Source organism: Ictalurus punctatus, chromosome 2 (assembly GCF_001660625.3).
Source record: "Ictalurus punctatus breed USDA103 chromosome 2, Coco_2.0, whole genome shotgun sequence".
In the NCBI taxonomy this organism is placed as follows: Eukaryota; Metazoa; Chordata; class Actinopteri; order Siluriformes; family Ictaluridae; genus Ictalurus; species Ictalurus punctatus.
The window spans coordinates 24,778,905-24,801,983 of record NC_030417.2 but is presented as its reverse complement, the minus strand read 5'-3'; the positions used below and the strand labels follow the sequence as shown (position 1 = coordinate 24,801,983).

Genomic DNA, 23,079 nt, shown 5'->3' with positions numbered 1-23,079 from the left:
TCCATCCATCCATCTACCGCTTATCCTTCCTTCAGGGTCACGAGGAAACCTGGAGCCTATCCCAGGGAGCATCGGGCACAAGGCGGGGTACACTCTGGACAAGGTGCCAATCCCTCACAGGGCACAATCACACAGACCTTACACAGCCAATCAGCCTACCATGCATGTCTTTGGACTGGGGGAGGAAACTGGAGTACCTGGAGGAAAGCCCCACTGCACGGGGAGAACTCCGTGCACACACAGGGCCATGGTGGGAATCGAACCCCCGACCATGGAGATGTGAGGCAAACGTGTTAACCACTAAGCCACCGTAGATTCTATAGATTCGCAGGTTCTGTGGTATAGCCGAATTTGTTCGGGTTTTATAAATAAATAAATAAATGAATAAATGAATGAATGGTAAATGGACGAAAATGACACCAATGATCACTATATTTATATAGCTTTTTTGAAATGCATCAATAAATAAAGATAAATGTTTAATTTTTCTTTAAAGAAAAATGGTCTCTTTCCATTAATAGACAAGGTAAAAATAATTGTGTACCTACAAAGCAAATCTATAGAGTATGGTTACCTACTAAACTGGCAACTTGATGTGTTGGTTATTATACTGGTGTCCTTTCACAGATTGCCTTCATTATCTGAAAACATGATCATACTTACGCTTCACCCCTTTCCTAAAGGTCTGTTGTACATACTTCAGTCCTGAGACGATCTCCTTGTTTACCTGGAAATAGTTTAATAGAAAACTGCATCAGTTTCCTAAATAGCAGTGTTTGCTTTGTAGAGTCAAGTCTGGTTTTCTTTAACAGTGTAGCTCACTGTTAGAAGTGACATGAAAATGTTGGACATGATGTAATATAACCAGACAAAGCTGTCCTGTTTAAGATCTCATTCCTTGGCAAATGCATGAAGATGGGTACAAATGACGGCAACAAAAATATCTCTTGGCTACAGAAATATTAGAATGGCAACCGGCTGTTTAGATCATATTTAAACAGCTTTGAAAAGGAAGGATTCAAATTATAGAAAACAAGGCAGATAGGATGTTATGCTGCAAATTGGTTAAATGCTGCTTACACTAATCACTACTAATAACTGACTTCATGCCACACTTAGCAATAATGCCACTTTATCATTGTGCATGTTTGAGTACTCTCGTGAAAAACTCCGTTTACAGGCATATACATACATCGTAACCGATGATTACAAGAAATTGTGTGGAAGATTAAAACAACTGAAGCTGGTGCTTTTGATATTCTAGATACACGGAGTTAAATAGAAACTGTGTGCAGAATTCCTACTAGTATATCTCAATGAAAGCCCAAAAGCCATCTGTGAAAATGTTAACAGGACTGCTAGAACCCAGTTGGAGGAAATGTAATAGAAATTAGACCAACTAATATAAGCTACTGCAGTGGAGACAGTATGACTTCTATAAGCTATAAAAAGATTTAAAAGCTCACACTTTGAATGCAGGCAAAGTAAAGTTGGGCAACTGACTGCTCACCTTGAAGCTGATCTTTATCCTGTACTCCACTCCTTCTTTAAGTATAAACGACTGCTTTTTGAAGCTTTCCAGATCTCCTGAGAGAACACAAGACCAGGCAAATGCAGTAAAGCACACATACCAAAGGTTATATAATGTCCTTAATGAGTCCTTCAGACTGTTTATGGTCATGAAATACTGACTGACGTCACGGAGAGCTGATAAATGACTCAGGATTGGAGAAATAACTTCTAAACTAGAGAAAATTGGAGAATAAAAATATATATTTTCTCTCTAAATACTTGAAATGGACAGTACTGACTTTACATATGTAATGTACAACAATTTTATTATTTTTTTAAACCACTTATTTCACAGCATTTGGAAAGAGGTTTGATTAATTTATTAAAAAAACAAAACAAAACCAAAAACCCAGCAACACTTCCAATGAAATGAGACTGCAGTGCAAGTTCTATCCAGCAGATGGCTTTGTGCAATCCTTCTTTCTATACTTTCTCCTCTAGCTCAATCATTATCTTGTGCTGTTTTGACCATTTTTGGAAGAAAATCAATGGCATCTAATAAATATAGTTAACAGATATAAAACGTGCGAGTCAAGTCAAACATACATTGACAGATTTTATTTTACATTAAAGTACACAAAAACATTCTCGCCTCGTCAGTGCGTCCTTCAAACGAGAAAATAAAATCGAGTTGAGACAAGAGAATAAAGAATTAGAGGTTGACCGACTGATCAGGTTTCCCTGCTTGCATCTGTTGAGGTGGGGCTGAGAAGGGTGCGCCGTCATTATACAGTACAAGAGCGGCCTCTAGATAAAAGCCATTATCAACAAATTTTCTTGTTTTATTTTAAGTGTTTCTGATTCATTTTGAATGTACATCTTTAATTAGTATAATATTTATTAATAGTTATTTTTATATATATATATATATATATATATATAATTTAATTAAAAAACTACAGTACATTTTCATGGTACAGTCAGTACTGTTTAATTTGGTAATAACATTTTACTTCGTGTTATGTTTTCATTCAATATCAAGTTTAAAAACTAATCGATTTGTTAACCTGTTATGAGCAGGTACTGCCCAACTTAGTTATCGGTAAAATTCACTATCAGTTAACGTCTATAAGGAATACTAAGGGAAGGGGGCAGGGCTTTCAAGTGGTGGTCAGTTAATATTGGAGAGTTGTTGGAGAAACACCTGTGCAGTCAGTCATTCCAGATTCATGTGTCGACTGGGTGCTGACCTATGCAAAGTAGCCAGCAACAGTGACTAACATTGCAAATGCGGTTCTTAGATCTATGGCGCTTTTTCAGTCAGACATCACTTCTAGTGAAACATACAAATGTCTACTGAAACTCAGAATCTGATTGCTGTGCATAAAAATACAAATATACTTTTTGCAATCGAATTTTAGTTACATTCACAATTATGCAGTCTCTTAAGGATAAATGCAACTGCACGTGTGTGTGAATTAGTTTTTTCAAATTAGCATTTGAATAATTTTTGGAAAATATGGTTGGGTTGTGAGGTTTCTTTGGCTGCGTCCGAAATCATGTACTGTGACAGTACCTACTGCTTGGCCGTTGACACAGTATGTGATGCTCAGTATAAGTGGTAAGCATGAATACAACATGGACGTACTACATCCGCCATGTTGGCATTGTCATAAATCAGTCCTATTGCCTTATGGGATAGCATAGTATCCAGTGGTTCCATACTGCAGTATCTTGGCAGAAGCAAGGTATTTCTCACCTATTGTTTTATAAGAATTCGGACATACTACTCCTTTGGAGTACTGCTTTTCTCCTACTGTATAGTAGGGTAGTAGGGATATTTGGACACAGCCTTTAACTTCCATTCCTCTGATTTCAGTTTGTTCCAGAAACTACAAAATAATTTTATTCAATTTAATAGCTTTTAGAAAAAACCCAATTCAGCAATTTTATACAAAACAGTTTTTGCTTTATGCAGAATGAGCATTTGTATAAAATGCATTATGTATAAAAGTACCCCAAGTAATCAATAATCATTATCCGTTACCTGCTTAACCAGAAGTGCTCGCCAAGTACGCAGCCAGAGAGTCGCTCTAAATTGAGCACCTTGCAAATACATTAGGCATGTTATCTACCCACTTTAAGATTAAAAAGTGTGCTTGTCTGGTTGGAGTCACTCACCTTGCAGGTCAAGGGTCAGAGGAGCAGGGGCCGTCTCACACATTAAAGTTAGTCGTGTCACTTGGACGTTGGGAGCCTTGGGATCTGAGCGAGGAGAAAATAAAAAAAACACACACACACACACACACCTTGGTTTAAAATAATGACAAAGTGACATGAACCACCCGATGTACCAAAAAATGCTGGATGGATTTGTGTGGGAAATGAATGACTCGACCAGCTGTGTTTTGACAAGTGCCATCATGTGGACTGAAGCTCTTTCATAAAAAGAGTCATAGAGGATTCAAGCTGGAATTAAATTCAGAGAACGAAGTGATTAAATGCCACCTGACAAAAATAAAAGCTGAAAAATGAACTGAAAATGTCTGTGGCTTATTTGGGTGCTCTATTAGGACAGTGATGACAGAAAGCTGGGCCTCTTGGGATGTGACCTCATTTCTGCTCATTCATTCATCAACCAAGTCAGATGCTTGGATGCACAGAACATTTTCAGAAGAAACAATTTTTCAGAATCAGGTCATCCCACCTTCCCCAAACACACAACAGTTTTGTTTTTTTTGGGCATATGGCAGAGCGTGTTAGTTGTGATTAATGTTTTTTGTTAATTAGCTTTTTAAAAATATTAGTTTACATACAAGTGTAAGTAAATACCTGTCACCATAACAAGTGGAGCTATAATCCCCACCCCCACACAAGAAATACATAAACAAACTGAACTTTATATAGCTTTATACAATATCCCTGTAACAAGCAAAACACGTTTAAGGAGCCATTAATAATCTACAAACCTCATCCCATTAGATGGCTGAATTTGAGATGAGAAAGAATATGAATGTACACTGAATATTGTGTTTGTGTGCAACAGCAATACAAGTATGCGACTATAAAAACAAACGTTTATCTAAAATACCATTTTATACTCATCCAACTCTTCCAGACTGGACATAAAATACATGAAAACAAAGTGTTCAAAATAACTAACATACAGATGTAGAAGTTTGTGTTGTTCTTCGAAACCATGCAAGAGATTTCAATTCAAATTATTTCCTCCACACATTCCAGCCTCCATTTCCCCACACTTAGAAGACAACACAAACAAATCTTCCTGAGGAAAAAAAAAAAAACAAAGGGGGGAAAAAAAAAATATAAAAATTCCCATCTTTTTCCATTTGTTTTCACTTAGTTGTGGAGGAAACATATCCAGTTTGTTTAGTTGTAGTATTCGATTTCATTTTGAGAAGTCTTATTTCAACATAGAAAAATATTTTTGTAGTTTCAGTTATGCACAATAGCCCTGGGAGACAGACAGACAGACAGACAGACAGACACACCTATGGACACAGAGGTTGAGCCGAGCAAAGCCTCTTTGTACTTGCGCAGGCTCTCATCATCCTTGTCCAGTTCCTGGATCTCCTGCAGGCTCTTCTGTGCCGGTGGCTTGTAGTTCACAACCTCGCTCTCCTCATTCTCGGCAGCGATGGCTGCTAGCTGCTCCGGGGTGGGTTCGTGCTCAGCCATGATTTACTGCTGGAGACACAAACAAAATGCACACAATTTTTATTCGTGCCTGTCGGTCTTATTCATGCTTAAATAGATTTACAATTGGAGACAAGATACACCTCATGACCTTCAGATCAGTAGCCCAAAGCCTTAAATCACAGAGCCACAATTTACCTCTCCTATCACTCATCTTTGTGAAGACTGTCTAGACCAGGGGTGTCCAATCTTATCTGGAAAGGGCCGGTGTGGGTGCAGGTTTTCATTCCAAACAAGCAGGAGCCACACCTTTAAATCAGTTGATCTTGGCTTTCAATAGACTCGGGTGTGGCTTCTGCTTGGTTGGAACGAAAACCTGCACCTACTCCGGCCCTTTCCGGATAAGACTGGACACCCCTGCTCTAGGGGATCTCTAAAGTTTACACAGAATGGCGCAAAAAACAAAATACATCCAGTGAGCAGCAGTTCTGCAAGTGGAAGCGCCTTGATTATGGGAGAGGTCAGAGGAGAAATGGCCAGACTGGTCTGAAACGACAGGATGGCTACATTAAATCATTCTTTACAGCTGTGGTGAGCAAAAAAGCATCTCAGAAGGCACAACATGTCGAACCTTGAGGCAGAGGGGCTACAACAGCAGATGACCACACCGACTTCAACTCCTTTTACTAAAGAAAAGGAATCTGACACTTTAGCGGGCTTAGAAAATGTACTTACAATTTGAAGACATTTCTTTAGCTCTGTATACAAGCCTACATGTCCCTCGTTACAAGATAAACCAAAACAACACAGCAGTCCCCGTTTTCTACCAGGTGATATAACCGTGCACTTTAACCTTAGCAAAGTGGTGGCACTGTTGATCCGCTCTGAACCGGAGTGGGACACTTGGACACAAAGGCTTGGCAGCAGCCCAGTAATGAAGACATAATCAGGGCTGTTATGGTAAAAGAGAGGAAAAGGGAGGAGCTCTGCTCTAAGGAGAGCAGGCTCTCGGTGAAAGGCTGTAACCGAGAGGCCAGAGTGAAGGAAAAGAGAGAAAAAGAAAGCAAGGAGTTAACATCCTCACTGCCTAATTCTGATGAGCGAGGATGTTCCACAGTGCACAGACTGTGCACCTTCACAACACACAACCCAATTCAAATAATCTCATCTCACAGGCTCTTTAGTTCGGCTTGTAGCCATCTTCTCCCCAACAGGAAGATGCGACATGAATGCACAGTGCTGCAGCCCTTTTATTTCTGCTGCAATGCAGTGGCACTGAAACGGATCCTTCTCTAGATGTTGAGAGCAGTAAACAAGTGCTGATAATCTGCTGCTGAAAGTCTCTCCGCTCTGCTTCTGCAGCACCTTCTCAGTCTCGGCTGCAGCTTCCTGTTCCTGTAAGGCTGCGAGTATTTCTGAGGTGCGTTGCCTTACATGGTATGCATGTTCGATTCACAAGAACACATGCTCAAAACAAAACTAAATTACTTTCAAGTGGGGCTTCACTCACAGGATGTGCAGAGGCAGCAGTCAGGTGAAATTCGAAATAAAACAGGCTGGTGTTTTTTTTTTTTTTTTTTTTTTTGCACTTGTGCCATTGTCCAAAAAGACGAGTACAACGGGCATCACATTCATCAAGTTGGATACGAACAGATTTATCCGTAAATCATTTGAACGAGCATTTATGCAAGAAATCTAGTATTTGGAAAAACATATCCATCCGACACGTGCTCCTGAGTGTGTGCACGTTTACACACGAGAAGACCAACTAATGTAAACCGCGATTACTCGGCTCAAATTGTAGAATGTGCAAAGAGTTACTCCACTTTTATATATGGAGAACGCCATCAAGTTTAAATAGCTTATGCATTTCAATTAAACATACATATTTAGTTACAAAAAAACACAACTAATTTCAATTTAAACGCACTAACTAAGGAAATATTGCATATAAAAATATTCAATACAAAGAAAAGAAAGCAAGCAAAAATAAAAGCCATATATACATTTAAGACCAATAAGACCAGTTAAGACTAACGCTGTATAAAAGCAGGACATGCTGTAATAGCTCAGGTGGTGTATGAATCAGTTCCATTTTCAACAGTATCTTTACTAAATCGATAAGTAACCGATCTGGTATGTCTCAAGCTACAACGTGCTGTATATTTCCTAGTGTGCGGGATGGGTCGTAGGGTAGATTTGTAAATCTGGTGGAATGTTTGTTTAGTTTGTCTTATGCACACTTTTACACACAACTTTACTAAAAGTCTGAGAACCGAGACTCAATATAAAATGCATATAAACGACTAACAATATAGCAAATCCCCAACTTAATTTGAAAAAAATAAAGCGATATTAATTATGGTGCATTATTTATCCATGTCCAGTAGGGTTGTTAATAATGTAATACTGCGAAACTAAGATAATATTTAGGTTCTAGGTTATAATTCTGTGTAATTTCACACCTTAACTCCCCTAATGTCCAACAGACTAAAGAAATACACTTTCTGACTGCAACACTGCCCACGTTACATAAGCAAAAAACACACCTCACTAGTCTTTCAAAAAGGTACACACCAGTCTCCAAGTGAATATATGTTAAAAATCCAGTGAGCAAAACATAACACTAATCACTCACATCACACATCAAACAGAACTCTCGGCCATGTTACAAACAGATGTGATGATTTCTGCAGAACACCACTCTGGAAGAAGGCACATGCCAGGGAATGAACCCAAACTGTTACACAACATAAACATCCACTACAGATGCTGTTCTCATAAAAACACCACAACAACTCAGACAGCAAACATAATCAGAGCATAATCATAATGATGTTTCACTTAAATATTATACACTAGAACGTGGATGAGTTCGGGCTTTGGAAAAGATGAAAACAGGAACTATTAGCACACTGAACCCCATTCAGGGCCTCCGCATTCCCATAAAAGCAGAAAATCCAGTTCTGTCAACAGCGTGTTTTGGCAGGTCAGCCCATGGGGTGCGTTTTCAGAGCCAAGCAGCTTGAAGGTGGGGGGAGGCTTGAGGAAGTTGAAAAACTGGGGCAAAAACAGCTGAAGTAGAGAAAGATGTGTATCCATTTCATAAATGGTATATGAAAATGGAATTGCTGAATGTGTTCTGGCCTTATGCTAGTAACCTAATGTTTAAGGAGGATGACCCGGTGAAGAGAGTAACAGCTGGCTTCCTGACACCGCTAAAGGACAGAGGCAAGATTGAAAGCATGCCCAGAGTGAAAATAATCCGTACATGCTCTAATAAAAGACCTCCTGATGAACATGGCCAGAGAGGTAATTTCATAACCACAAACAAAATGAGGGCAGAGAGACCATCACTGTATGACCTCCAGTCGATGCACTAGATTTCCTAATTCACCTTGAAGTAATTGAAGCCTGGAAAAGACATTTGGTTTAATCGACCATGTGCACTTTCAGCTGTGGTTCATAACACTGACCAAGAGCCAGAGAACCAGTCCAGCCACACCATTCATCAAAAGATTTTACTGGGTTGGGTACAACGCTTTGAAATGGCATTTATTTACAGAGACCCTGACCCTATGATGAGCAGAAACGAAGAGTGATAGAATTATCTGTAATTTCTTCATGGCCTTCCAAGACCAGGGATGTAATGGAACAAACAGATAGTGTGTTCTAATTAGACATGGACAAAAAGATACATCCATCCATTTCCTATACTGCTTATCCTACACAAGGTCACAGGGAAGCCTGGAGCCTGCCCCAGGGAACTTGGGGCACGAAGCAGGGGACACCCTGGACAGGGTACCAACCCATCGCAGGGCACAATCACATATACATTCACACACTATGGACAATTCTAAAATGCTAATAAGCCTACAAATGCATGTCTTTGGACTGGGGTAGAGGAAACCCACGAAGTACAGGGAGAACATGCAAACTCCGTGCACAGATTCAAACCACCAACCCTGGAGGTGTGTAGATCTCAGAAAGACTTACTGTGCATTTGGCTCTGACTAACACTGATGTGCATCAGGACTGGAATCTAATGAATTTATTACAAGTCATTAGAAAATACTGCAGGCAGGTACAAACCAATAATAATAATAATAATAATAATAATAATAAAGTATCGTGCACATCTCTGGGTGAGGATTTGACTGTTCACAGACCGTTCTGACTATGTGTGTGTTTCTAACTTTGGGTTTTCCCAGTGGGAGAAAACCCAAACACTAAGTGTTTAAGGAATGTTTAAAGAGGTAGGGTTCATATTTAATTCCAGAAAGAAAGAAAAAATCTTGACATCTGTTGAAATCTGAATACAGATGCAGTCATTTGGAGCACTGAACAGATACAGACACAGACAGCAGCATGGCGTTACACCCAAACAGGCACAGTCGAGCAGGACACTAAATAAACAGACTTCATTTTCTGACATCTAGTTTGGGGGTGGGGGTTGGGAGGGGAGTCTGGATGCAAGCAAAGCAGAGCAAACACCCTGCCCACTTGAGCCAGTCTGACAGAGCTGTCACACACAGTTCACACTTGCCAACTTCAACTTGACGTCAGCCCCCCCCTCCGCTGTACCTTTAGTCACACTACCTTACCATCAAATCGTCAGTGTACAAGCACAATACCTGGGCCACACTGCAAGACACAAAAATGCCACAAATGTACTACAAAGGATGCAAGTGGTTAGAATTGGATTTTACACATCCCACGCGACGGAATAATCCGTGAAGATAATCGTTTAAGACTTGCCTAATATCAGGGTCTTTTAAGATCATATGGGGAGTGCAATTATCCTCGGTGGTGATCCAGGCATTATGAAGATAATCACCTTTAACAAACATAAATCCAACCTGACCTCCTGTATCATGGCCTGCAGGCTGTTTCTAAGCAACAATATCCCAATAAGATTACTGCATTTGTGATTACTGCTAATGAGGCTTCACAGGAGGACAAAGTGTCACACAGCAGGACTCCCCTGTGAGCCTAATCAGTGTCCTCGAGAGATACAATTATCCTCACAAAGTAAGGTGGGAGGACTCACCTCATTGTCCTTAAATACAGACTGTCAGTTTTGCAGCAACACCTTCACCACTTGCGCTCACCTCACAATACCAAATCAAATACCAACAACTGTGTAGAAGTGTGCGTGTGTGGGGTGTTCAGATGATCGAGATGGACCGAACAGCATTCTCTGGCACCAATTGCTTTTAAGGTCAACTGATCACAATCAACTGATACAGATAATAGATTCCATGATACTTTCCTCCTTAGGCAGAAATACCAAAACTAGTATAAAAGTAGTGTATTGTCAATTAAAAACATTTGACATCTGTGACCAAGCTACTTCCCTTGAATATTTTATAAACAGGCATTCAATAAAAATGGCAGGACATTTAATAACTGCAGCGATGCAGGCATACTGCAATCTCACAGATGAGGTATTAAAACACAACAGCCCTGAATTAACCAAACAGGAACATTGTTGGACAATTGTTGAAATTGTACTGGACAAAAACACAATAAGGGCTTAGTGTTAAATACCGATGGAAGATCGATCCACTGAGCTAGTAGAGCTTAACATGGACTTGGAACTCCATACATCATTTGTAAAAGTAAATGAAGTGATGGAGCTCAGGAAGAACAAGCTCAAAAGTATTTCCGGCTGGGCAGCACATATCTCTGCTCCCTGAAGAAATCCCACATCCTCTAGAAGCGAGCATGGCTGGTTATCTCGCCCCAAAAAAAAAAAAAACACAAACAAAAAACCCCCAACAAGACTTCGCTTTGCTCGTGATTCATCCTTACAGGATTTCGCTGTTTGTTTTTTGTGATTGTTAAGACAAAAACGCTAGATTTTGCTGCTGCTTTTTCAAAATTTGTGATGCAATTTGGGGAGTTTTTCTTTTTTTTGCGTAAAACTACTTGAATTGGCAAAATTGCAAATGATCTTTCACCATGATGTCTGTTGGTAAATTTCCTTTTAGCTGTACTCATGCTCGATGCATATGAATCAAAGAGGGCTTGGACTGAATGCATGTTGTGATGACCTCACATGATGCATCTTGGTCCGAATATACAGAAAATGTAGAAATTTGGGATTTTGTACAGTAGTAAACTCTTCTGTATAATCTCAGACTGCATGTTTCACTCCAGTGCATGTTTAAATTTCCCCTTTCAGTGAACAAAGAGAGATGTTTCACCTCACTGATTAACCGAGGCCAAAAACTAATTTCGAACGATAGCTGATCAATCCTAGGTGATCTGGGTACAAATCAAATGGTAGACACCATGTAACATTATAAATGTAGAAATAGATAACTGATTCTGATGATAACCTGACCAATTTTTACATCAGAACAGTTTTTTTTTTACTTCACTGAAGTAAGTAAGTAAGTAAACAAGCATGTCTAAATTCATCCACCTTCTGCTTTTGATGTCGGATGGCAAGCTGTATATAAAACTGACTCTAACCGATGTCCGTATATGGGCTCTGCTCTTGCTCCTATTATAACTATTCTTGTTGTAATAACTATTGTTATGAAGACCTTTGTTTATTTGTATTTGGATTATTGCCATACCAGCTACAACGGCCATTTCTTGGCAATCACAGGCATTTATCAAGCATTCAATAAAATTAAGCTTAAAATGTCAGACATTTCTGTACAACATGACCCAAAGATTCTTTACATTCATGTGAGAACAATTGTAATAGTTTTTATTTTTTATAGTTAATAAATGTAATAGTTTCCCTGGGTCCAGCTTACAAAACAAGTCTGTAAAAAAGTTTGACCTAATAAAAGGCATTGTCTCTTGACATTAAAAATAGGGCAGACAAAAAAAAAAAAAAAAAAAAAAAAAAAAAAAAAAAAAAAATTGGTCAAGGGAGTGTTAAAAGATTGGCATTTTGATGGTTCCTTGCCCTTCAATAAATACCTATTGATCAGTCTGGTGTGGCCTACGTGGCCTACTTGATAATGTTATTGCTACATGCAACTTTGTTTACAAAGAACCTGCAAACCTACTTTCCTCTAGTTTATTGCAATACAAATGACAAAGCAACTAATACGTTTGGGGAATAATAGAAACAGGCTCGGAGCTGACTAAACCGGTATGAACAGCATGCTTTTGGAAGAAGGTAAGCTTAAAATCTCCGATTTAGCAATGCTTGGCAAAGCAACAAACAAAACTACACTACAATGGGAAACGACCGATTTTAAAGCAATCCCTGCATAGTCACAAAATAAGTTACAAATGAACATGTACACATCTTGCACATTCATCAATAAATAAATAAAATCAATACATTTAAAAATATAAATAAAGGGGGGGGGGGGGGGGGGGGTGGAGCCTCTTCTTAAACTTTACTCTTTCCAAAATTGTATTAATAGAGTTCTTGACTCAAATACTGAGAACAGAGTTATGAAAACATAAAACAATGTGATGGTGATGCAATCAAACAAGTTGTGTTTGTGTGAGGGATTCGAGGCATAGCAATTCATCAGTGGATCATGTGAAATAGTATCGAATACAGAACTAGCATTTCAGGATATTAACCCCAATGTGCGTTTTTAGTTTGAGCCCCCCTAAAAATGCCAGACTGGAGCATTTTCTTTTGCAAAGGTGCATCATTTTCTTGGTTGGTTTCCAGCGCATGGCTGCATTTACTCTGAAATATTTTCTTACAATAATTTTGCGAACAAGAAAAAAAATTGAGTTTAAAAAACACCACACATGCATTGTACAACTTGCACTGTTAATATGATCAACAAGTAAATGTCACTGGACATCATGGCAGTGGAAGTCTGAAGGATCAGAACATCTTGATTTAAAACGATAAGCAAACAAGCCAAGGCCTTTAGATACCATTACTTAATGTAGGAGACCAAAATACTTTTGTGGTTATAAAGTTTCTTCCTATTCTACTGCAATGCTCACATATTCTAGATTAACTCTATAGCAGACCCACAACAGCTCGATGCCTGTAACTGTATGCGTAAACTTCTTGCACATGGTGCCTCCTTCAAAGACTTTCATTTTCCTCAGTTAATGACCATTTAGAAAGCTTGTGTTTGTTATGAACCATTAGGCATGTAATCAAATACGAACAAATTATTCAGAATTAACAGATAATGTGATTAAACCAATACAGTGCTATATTTTTGTTTTTATGTACATCTCATACTAAAAGTTTTAGATCAAACAAAATACTAGTGGTGCCACTTTTAGCAGCAACAACTGCAACCAAACGCTTCTAATAACTGGAGATCAGTCTTTCACTTACTTCTAGGACTAGGACTTACTCCTATGCTTTGGATCATTGTCTTGCTGCATAATCCAGTTTTGCTCGAGTTTCAACTTACAGAGTGAAGACCAGACATTCTCCTTTAGGATTTTCTGGTAGACAGTAGAATTCATGTTTCCCTCAATTACTGCAAGTTGTCCAGGCCCTGATGCAGCAAAGTATCCCCACACCATCACACTTCCTCCACCATGCTTGAGTGTAGGTATGATTTTCTTTTTGTGGAATTCTGTGTTTGATTTATGCAAGATGTAACAGGACCCCTGTCTTCCAATCTGTTCCACTTTTGACTCATCAATCCGCAGAACATTCTCCCAAAAGGTTTGAGGATCATTAAGGTGTGTTTTGGCAAAATTCAGACAAGCCTTAATGTTCTTCTGGGTTAGCAGTGGGTTTCACCTCGCCACTCTTCCATGGAAGCCATTTTTGCCACAGTGACCTTTATTGATGCAAGAGAGACCTGTAGGTCCTTCAATGTTGTCCTTGACTCTTGTGACTTGCTGGTGGAGTTGTTGCTGTGCTCTCTGAAGAATTTTGGAAGGTTGGCCACTTCCCGGAAGGTTTATTATTGTGACGAGTTTTTCCATTTGGAGATAAAGGCTCTCACTGTGGTTCTTTAGAGTCTAAGAGCCTTTGAAACAGCTTTGTAACCCTTCCCAGACTGATTTATTTCACCCTCTTAATAATAATTTCTGGGTAAGAAATTTTAACCAACTTCATGCTGTTGAAAAAGATCTAATTCAGTGTTGATTTGATTGAACAGGGTTTGCAGTAATCAGGCCTGTTGTGTATAGTCCAGCTGAACCCCATTATGAATGCAGTTCTATAGATTTGGGGAATTAGTAACTACAGGGGCAAATAAATTTTCACCCAAGTCCAGTCAGTATTGGATAACTTTTCTGCTTCAATAAACATCATTTAAAAAAAATAAAAAACGGTATTTTGTGTTTACTCAGGTTGCCTTTGTTTCATCTTTTTTTAAATTTTGTTTTAATTGCTCAAACAATTTAGTATGTATAAATAAGAGGTGTACTATTCAGGATGGATTTTATAGAAAACTTGCCAGAAAGGTTCATAGGTCTTCTGGTTTAGACTAGACGTGTACATCAGGACTGGGAAAATCAAGCAAACTCAACAATATTTGAAGGTGCTTGCAATCTTTCTAGATTACCATGGATTTGGGCCAAGATCCATCATGTGACATGGACTGATTTACAGCATACTTGTTAACTGCCTAGTCAGGATTGCAACGGTTTAGATTAAGAACTAGGTAAACAAAAATGTTCCATGCACATCTCTAGATGAGATCAAATTATGAACTTGAAATGATATAGTACCAGATTTATAAAATAAAATAAACACCCTTGTTTTTAGGCCACACCCACTTCAGCTTTAAGACACAGATATAGATATCTGAAGCACTAAACAGATACACATACAGAGTGGTTATATATTGCATTACACCCATAGAATCCATAAAGCCCATCAGGACATGTTTGGGATTTAAAATTGACCTGAGTAGGGGACTCAGATGGAAGTTTCTGATTCAGAGTCAGGTAGTTTGACACGGAGCTGGAATGGAGGGCAAATCATGACTTCAGAATGAATTATCACCACATTACAGTTACAGTGTAAGAGCCAGGGTTATTTATACTAGAACCACAAAGCTAGAGTTGTTTTATGACTTTGCCTTTAATTAAGCAGCATTTCCCAATCCACAGAAAAAGATGAAGGAACTTGCTGAATTATAGCCGTGTACTTCCTCTTCCTCTTCAGTGTTCTCATTTCAGAGCTTCATTTGAGTTCACAGGCTTGAGAAATCAGAGCACTATGGTTTAAATAGGCAAAGACACAGCACAACAGACACATTCTTTCAGCTTTCCTGCCCAAAACAGTATTCGCAATGAGAAATTCTCAAAGTACATGCCATTATACTGACCTTTCATCCAACACCCCCTTCCTGTGCCTCACCTTTTGAAAAATGAATCACAGTCGAGGGGAAACGGTTCAAAGGAGCACCAAAGGCAGATAACACGAGGAGGAAGACAGGACAGGGTGAGTGTACAGTAAAAATCTACACATACAGTACTAGGAGTAGGTGATCTGACCAAAAAAAAAAAAAAAAGAGGGCATTTTGGCATTACACGACATGCATTACAATATACAGGTTTGCTCACAAACTGAAGGCAATACAGTAGTGTTGCATTAAAAAAAAAAATATAAAAAAATAAATAAATAAATAAATAAATAAATAGATAGATAGATATTACACATCTTTAAAAAGTGTTAATCGTTCACAGACCACAAGCTTGAATCCTAACTAAACTGAACTGTTGGGTGGGAATTCTAAATTTAGGGAGAAAAATCAGGGAGAAAATAAATAATTATACAAAAATTCCTAGACGCAATATGTAGTTGTTCTGATATGCTTGTAACGATAAGTCGTTCGGGTAGAATTTTTCCTCTAGTAGAGCTCAAAGCACCCTGAAGCCTGATCTGATATTTAATATTATTGGTCTAATGCAACAGATTTTAGCATTCCTGTTTCACCTTTACTGTTGGGGTTAAATATTTTTTAGTCTACCTAACCTGAAAGACAATGTATGCTAATTTTAGAGTTTGCAAATACACACGCACACGTGCTAGCATGCAAGCACTTCGTTTTGAACACAGTTTTGACAATGGTTGCTAGTCTTGTTGCCCTGAGAACCAAATTTGTGGTGTGAATATAACAATATAGTTTTCTACATGAGCAAAACAAAGAAAATTCTACACGAAAGATTTTTGCACAGGAGCAAAAAAAAGCTAAACAAGACAAAATAATCTGTGGGCTCCTGCACACAGATTAACCTACCGTCAAAGAGACTATTACCATATTAGTGATTAAAGCATCTATTGCTGTGACCGTCCCCCCCATGTAAGACGAAGCCTAACATGAAGCAATATAATTAAATCAGTTTGATGTATTTCCATAGGATGTTTTGTTGAGGGGAGAAACTACTTCAGATCACTGTGTACTTTGTGTAGTTTTGTTTAAAAAAAGTATTCCCCGTCTTTCCTTAGCGCCGTTTTTCCTGTTCGTCTTTGTAGCTTCCTTTGTTTACAATTTTCCATTTGTCCTTTTGGACCTGCCCACTACATATACGCACATATTTTTATGCATCTTGTTCCTCTTTGCTCACAGTAAGAAAACCAGCAGACATACAGCTCATGACTCATCTCTGCAGAGAACAAACAGCCTGGACAGGCCTACTTGTGTGCTCTCTTTAGCACCACCAGCTTCTCCCAAATGCTGTGACTTCGGACTCAAACACTATCACGCAAAAGTTGATTTTTCTCTGCAATTTGGTCTCTCCAAATTCCCACCCACCAGCCAACTTACCCCGATTAAACTACAGCTGCCAACCAGTGAGGGTGAACACCCACTTCCTTGAGACATATGAATCCAGCTAACACATCTTTTATCTGCTGCATCACAGGGTGGCGTAACATACTCTGAGGAAAGCACTCTCGTTCCTATTCCACATACGTGATCTCACAGCTGCCAACGATTGGCTACGCCATCCCTCCCAAGCAAAGGCCATCAGGCTCCAGGCCACGAATAACTGTTGCATGTTCACATAGTGAACGCTTTTTGCACCATTCAGGAACTCCAAACTCAGTAATTAAACCCTGCACGAAAGGAGCCGCGGTTACTACAGATCATGAGTTTTGTGTGCGTGTGTGTATATATACACACACACACGTTGGTTTTTAATCTTCAGGGTTGTGCAACGCCTGTTAAATGAAGGAACCTGAACAATGAACAATCCTCAAAACAGGAAGTATCCAAGAAGCAAGTCTGGAAAGTCTTTATACTCCTGAAGGCTAAACACAGGAGTCACTACATTATGTAACCAACTCAATAAATTAGTGAATCTGTCTCGAGATATGAACAAGCTTACTTTTGCTTAAAAAAAAAAAGAAAAGGAAAGGAAAAAAAAAAAAAAAAAAAAAGAAAGTTCAAGCTCTTGGAGACCATTTCTACTTCATGAAAAACTTAATTTTACCTTTATCACGGCCTTACCTTTTCAGACTCTCACAGTGTCTCAACAGATTTTAAAGCAAAGTCCACAATTTAAAAAATAAAATATCATCATCATCATCATCATCATCATCATCTTGAGGAATTCCAAAAACCCACACACCTTAGTGACTATCTTAACTGGAGCTTACCTCCTTATTTCTTTTCTACGCTAACATTCAGGGCTGACAAATTCAGCTGCCTCACTGTGAAGACACATGTCTGCCTGTGCCGACCAAGACTCCACCGCTCCTTTCCCTTGATAACAGGTGACTTGCAGCAAGATTATCATGGTCACTACCTAGGCAATAACACTGATGCCATGAGGAGTGGGTCAGTGATGCAGTCAGCAGTGCTCAGCATTATCCATAGTGATAAGGTAAGCGCACATTTCCAGGCAGAAGATGACTGCAGATAGTAACAGTAAGTGAGGTAAGAATACAGCGTGGCCAATGAGCACACTAAAACACACTCACCCTGGGAAGATGGGAGCTGCTCTTTAATTCAGATTGAGGCTCAGGCTTAGGTCTGAAATGGTTATATGTGTACAGATTCTAAAAGACCCCAGTTGTTTATTAAAAAAAATAAAAATACTTGCCTAGATGGCTCATGGCATAGTTATGGCTACGCAAATACGAGAAAAATCAGTAACAGCCAACATTGACTCACATGCTAAAATGTTCTGTTTCACCCGTTATAAGCACCATGGGATGCGAGAACCACTTGGATACCTTCTTGTGTGTACACATGCCATGACCAACAAAGGCCACAGTAATTTACATAACCATCACCGTCAATATGGCCACGTTCCTCTTCTTGCTTTGTACGCATCCATTCATCTTCTCACTTTGCTCAAGTCGTACCACATGGGCACCTTGGAGCTATCTGTTTAAAATTGGAGCTAGACAGCACTTGTCCTCAAAAGCTGGCGTCAGACTCCCACCGTCTGCTGTCACCTTGATAGGGCTGCGGTTAGCGAGTGTATTTTCAGTACATTTAGAGCTCTTAGCTAGAGTAGGTTTCTCTCGTTAGCTTGCTTGCCTTGTTATTCATTACTCCCTCAATACCTCAGGCTCAATCCAGCACCTTCCCAACTTCAATACTGAGCTGACCAGCAGCCCCCCTCCTCTCCTCCCTCTGCCATTGTTTAATAACTCAGCTTCTGTCCAAAGATTAGCTGGACTGTGACTTATTAGAGTTTCTATCGTATGTTTTTCCCCCACCATAACAAGCACTTGTGTTTACCCAACAAGTTAGCTGGGTTCCACAATACGCTTCAGCAGTAAACTGACTGAAAACTGTGATGTACAACTTCAGCTCAAGCAGGGCTGAAGTGGTTCCTAAAAACCCTGCTAAGACCATCAGATGATATCCATGCAGTGCAGTCGCAAGGCCGGTACACGTCAGTGGATCTATGTGATGCATGTTTTCATATTCCAATTACGGTTATCCGGTGTTCACAGAAACACAGTTACGAGAATAAATGTCATTTCTCTAGCTCTGGCTTTTGTCAGAAACGTTGTGACAACAGAAAAAAGGAGGAGAGGAATGGAGAGAGCAAGACAAAATCTCATTTAACCTCTGCTAATCAAAGGGACAAAAACACTCCCAAGCTTAAAGCGTACATCAGTGATAATTGCACGCGAGATGACGAGGCACTGCATTCTTTCTACTTCCTGTTTCTTCTTTCAGCTTCTTTTGGCAGACCTCTTCCACTTTGAGCACATTTGCACACCAAAAAAAAAAAAAAACCTGGGGAAAAGCTGTTTACCGTGAAACATTAATAACCTTTGAAAAACTCAAAAGGTTTCTGAGCAACTACCTAGGGGAAACCGCCACCATTACAACTCACAATAAAGGCTCAAATAAATCTCACTTTATTAATGAAAAATAGCACAATCACCTACAGGTCTTTAATTTATTAATTATCTAAAAACACAACCAAGCATAACGAAATGGCTGTAATCAAAAGTTGCCAAGACGTAAAGATGTGTTTATAAAAGAAGAAGAAAAAAAAAAAAGGCAGAAAAAGAGTTAAATCTGACAAAATAATCTACTACTAACTTGAAAAAGTGAGAGAGATCAGACTCTACCTTTCAACAGTGAAATCCAAACTCCCCGTGTGGCCTCGTGGTAAACGCCACCTTCTAGCCAGAGCCGCTATTTCACACCGAGAGGATTCATAAAAGACTCGATTCATTTACAGGCCCTGGCAGAATATGGAACCACGTTCACATTGTGGATGAACATTTAATTAGCGCTGATGTGTGAATTTAAGACAGACGAGGACTTCATGTGGCTGGAGATTGCTCTTTTAATGGCAAGAAAAATATATATAGCAGTCAATACTGAGACCTACTGAAAAAGTAGCCAAACATGCTTAATAATACACCTGTATTTCACTTTTACGCTTTCATGACCAGGCTATTCACTGGGCTGTGTGGGTTTTTTTTTTTTTTTTGCCATGGGGGGCTTAGGAACATTAATTCAAAACTACGGACTGAACAGAACAGGTTAAACATGCTCACACATTCCAGTGAAGTGCTGCAGAAAGGACGGTGATTTAGATGGCATCCATACCGTGTTTAGAGTTTGCTTTTAGATACATTTAAAGAGACATACGCAATGTATTATGACAAGGAATTATCAGTCATGCATCCTTTTGTTTTATGTTTCTGACAAAATGCGAGAGAACTAATAAGTGACCAATTCTGATATGACGATAAATGCATTCTTCATTATGCAGGTTTCAATTCCTATCCCATATTAAAGAAAACAGAGAATGACTTGCTGTCAAATCAAAAGGTTTGTCTATTTTAGTTATTTTACTACTACTACGTTAAGTTTAATTAATCTAGAAGATTAATAACATGTTTGCGCTTACATTTCATTTCAATTTATTTAAAATTTTAAAATGTAAAACAATGGGCATCAAAACGATACTGGAAAATAAATATTAAAGATCTATGATTGATTTTGTGATCCTTCCTAATCAAGTAATAGCAATATCTGAGATTCATGTACTTCTTTCTCAACACTCAGTTGTACATGACAAAAGCTGCAGCGCTACTAGGCCTAGACGATATTGCTAAGATCTGGTTGTAGAATGTGCGATTTCAGTAGCCTTTTAAGATTATTACTCGTCATACAGATGAGCAAATAAAATCCTTACTGAATTTTATACATACGATATAAATTGCGATAATGCGTTCTTCGCTTCAGATTACATGATGAAGATCCTCCAACAATAGATCTGCGGTAAATTTTAGCGTATTATGTTCTGTTAACATCATCAAGCGCTGAGATCCGGTCTCGCGACGGACGTTAATCAGCAGTCGGGGAACATGTCAAACTTAGGGATCAAAGACTAGAGATTTTGGCCTAGGATTATAAGAATCTTAAGATCCTCAAATTTGTCGCAAATGACTATTAAAAATCAAACAGTGTACACCCGGCGTAAGACTTCACACCCCGACCACAACTCACGATCAAAGCATTCTATGATGTGAGATTTTAGTCAGCTGTTTTGAAAAATCAGAGAGGTTTCAGTGAAGTTTTCACCTGACCTAGACCGTCTCTTTCTGAAGGATCAACTGGTCTGTATAGTAACAGAAAGCATTGACATTAAAGACCACACACACCTGAATGAATGAAAATGCCATGAGGGCTTTCCAATGGCAGCAGATGTGGCCTGCAGGAGAAGTGACGCGGGGCCAGACACCGCCCTTCTTTTACAGACACAGAACAAACTAGATACTCAACCAGGACGGAAGAGGAAGCAGCTCAGACAAAGCTCTGTGAGCGTGGTTTTTAAAGAAATATATATATAAAATTTATTTTATTCATCTTAATATTTTGCTCACTTGCACGCATAAACACACACACAAATATTAACCTAGAGCTTATGCAGGAGCTACCGCTAATCTTTCTTTTCAGAACAGCAGCAAAGTGTCATCAGTGTCTCCTTCTCGAGTCTCTAACACTAAATCACGGCCACAACTCTCAAACTCAACACTGATTAACCCCAACCTCAAGAAGATCAGGAATAAATCACTAATTAAAACACTAGCGATATGTACTCCAGATCTGATGATCTCAACTCCTAACCAGGCTGCACGCTTCCTCCTCTCTCTCTCCCACACACACGTTATAGCTCATACGTAATTACAGACTGCGAGGGACAAATCAACAACCAATCGGTTTTGAATAAAACCAGCAGTTTGTTACATTTTAAACAACCTTTGAAGTGTCTGTTCTGGCTTCTCGACAATACAGGAAGTTGCACGCTTTTTCTCCCGCCCGCATCAGGCCAGCGCCAACCCCTGCACCACTTCTACCGTCAGGATTGGTTACTAGTTCATTCTCGCACTCTGATTGGACGATTACTCTGATTCGAGCACGATGGGAGGCGGGATTTATCCGAATACGGGTTGGGGGAAAACACTTTCCAGTTAGCTAGCCTAGCAGAATGGCTATGAATCGCCCATAGTAGATTAAAAAAAGAAAGTCGGAAGTTGGAAAAAAAAAGTTAGCTGGACAGCATTACTATCTCTTGGTGCACACGGAAACACTAATTAAATTAAATCACACACTGTGGTAAAATAGTGCGGCATTAGCGCGTAAATGTCTCATAAGGCTAATTGGCTCGAAGATTCTGGAAAAAAGCTCAATTTACAACGTTCAGATTTCAGCTAGTTAGCCAGCAAGCTAATGTTAATCTATGGTTAGAATATAAAACACTTTAATTAGCTCGACTTTCTCCATTTCAGCGGTTTCATCATTTGTAGTGTAATTGCGGCAGCCTTATTTCTGGGTTTTGTCTAATCCCCTGAGGGAAGAGTAACGTCAACTTTCCCACAGGATGAAAAAAAAAACCCATCATCTCAAAACGCGGATCCGTTTTAAAACTTTTAAAACGCCCACGTGATAGCAGTAATTGTTTTCGGAAAAGATAAATATAATTTTCTACTTAATTAACTCGGGTAACGTTATAAACTCGGGTCGTCTATTATCATCACACAGACAATACCTGATCATTATTCAGTCCCGGTTGTGAGCAGCATGTGATAAAGCAGACCGCTGACCAAACGGCTCGCACTGGAACCCGAAAAGATGCAGGCATATAGAAATACACTTATAAACAGAAATAATTCCCCGCCGACTTGGTGTTTGCCTAATCTGCTTCGCGAACAGGAAATATCTAACCAGCAACTTCAGATCTGACAAGTTCCCGACTCGCTAACGTTAGCTCGACAGCTCGCAAGACGACCAGACAAAATTCACAAATACAACCTAAACTGCTTTCAGGGGTTTCCTTCAGTTCACCGAATAACGAACAATAATATGTTTTAATCCTAATTTATCGGCGTTAAAAGCGCTTACCGTAGAGATACGACTGCTGCGAGAGTCAATAGGCTAGTGGGAGCTTGAACTGACTTTTCAATGGCGCGAGGAGGGAGCGGCGATGTCAGGCAGCAACCCGCTTCCGGGAATACCGGAGCGCGCGTACATGCTTGCGCTCAATGCATCTGTGCACATG

At 39.3% G+C, this 23,079-nt stretch overlaps 1 protein-coding gene across 2 annotated transcripts in view; it reads right to left on the bottom strand.

Annotated features, from left to right (window-relative positions):
* The window catches only part of arhgdia (Rho GDP dissociation inhibitor (GDI) alpha), a 25,341-nt gene extending 2,262 nt beyond the window's left edge, over positions 1-23,079 (bottom strand). The window contains exons 1-5 of one of the 2 annotated variants that reach the window (XM_017451871.3): positions 22,923-23,079; positions 5,025-5,220; positions 3,694-3,777; positions 1,511-1,587; positions 664-727 (exon numbers count right to left, since the gene is read on the bottom strand). In XM_017451871.3, the coding sequence (XP_017307360.1) occupies positions 664-727; positions 1,511-1,587; positions 3,694-3,777; positions 5,025-5,211 (412 nt within the window). In that variant the 5' untranslated portion in view covers positions 5,212-5,220; positions 22,923-23,079. The remainder of the gene's footprint in view (positions 1-663; positions 728-1,510; positions 1,588-3,693; positions 3,778-5,024; positions 5,221-22,922) is intronic. The other variant, XM_017451880.3, reaches the window with a different exon arrangement.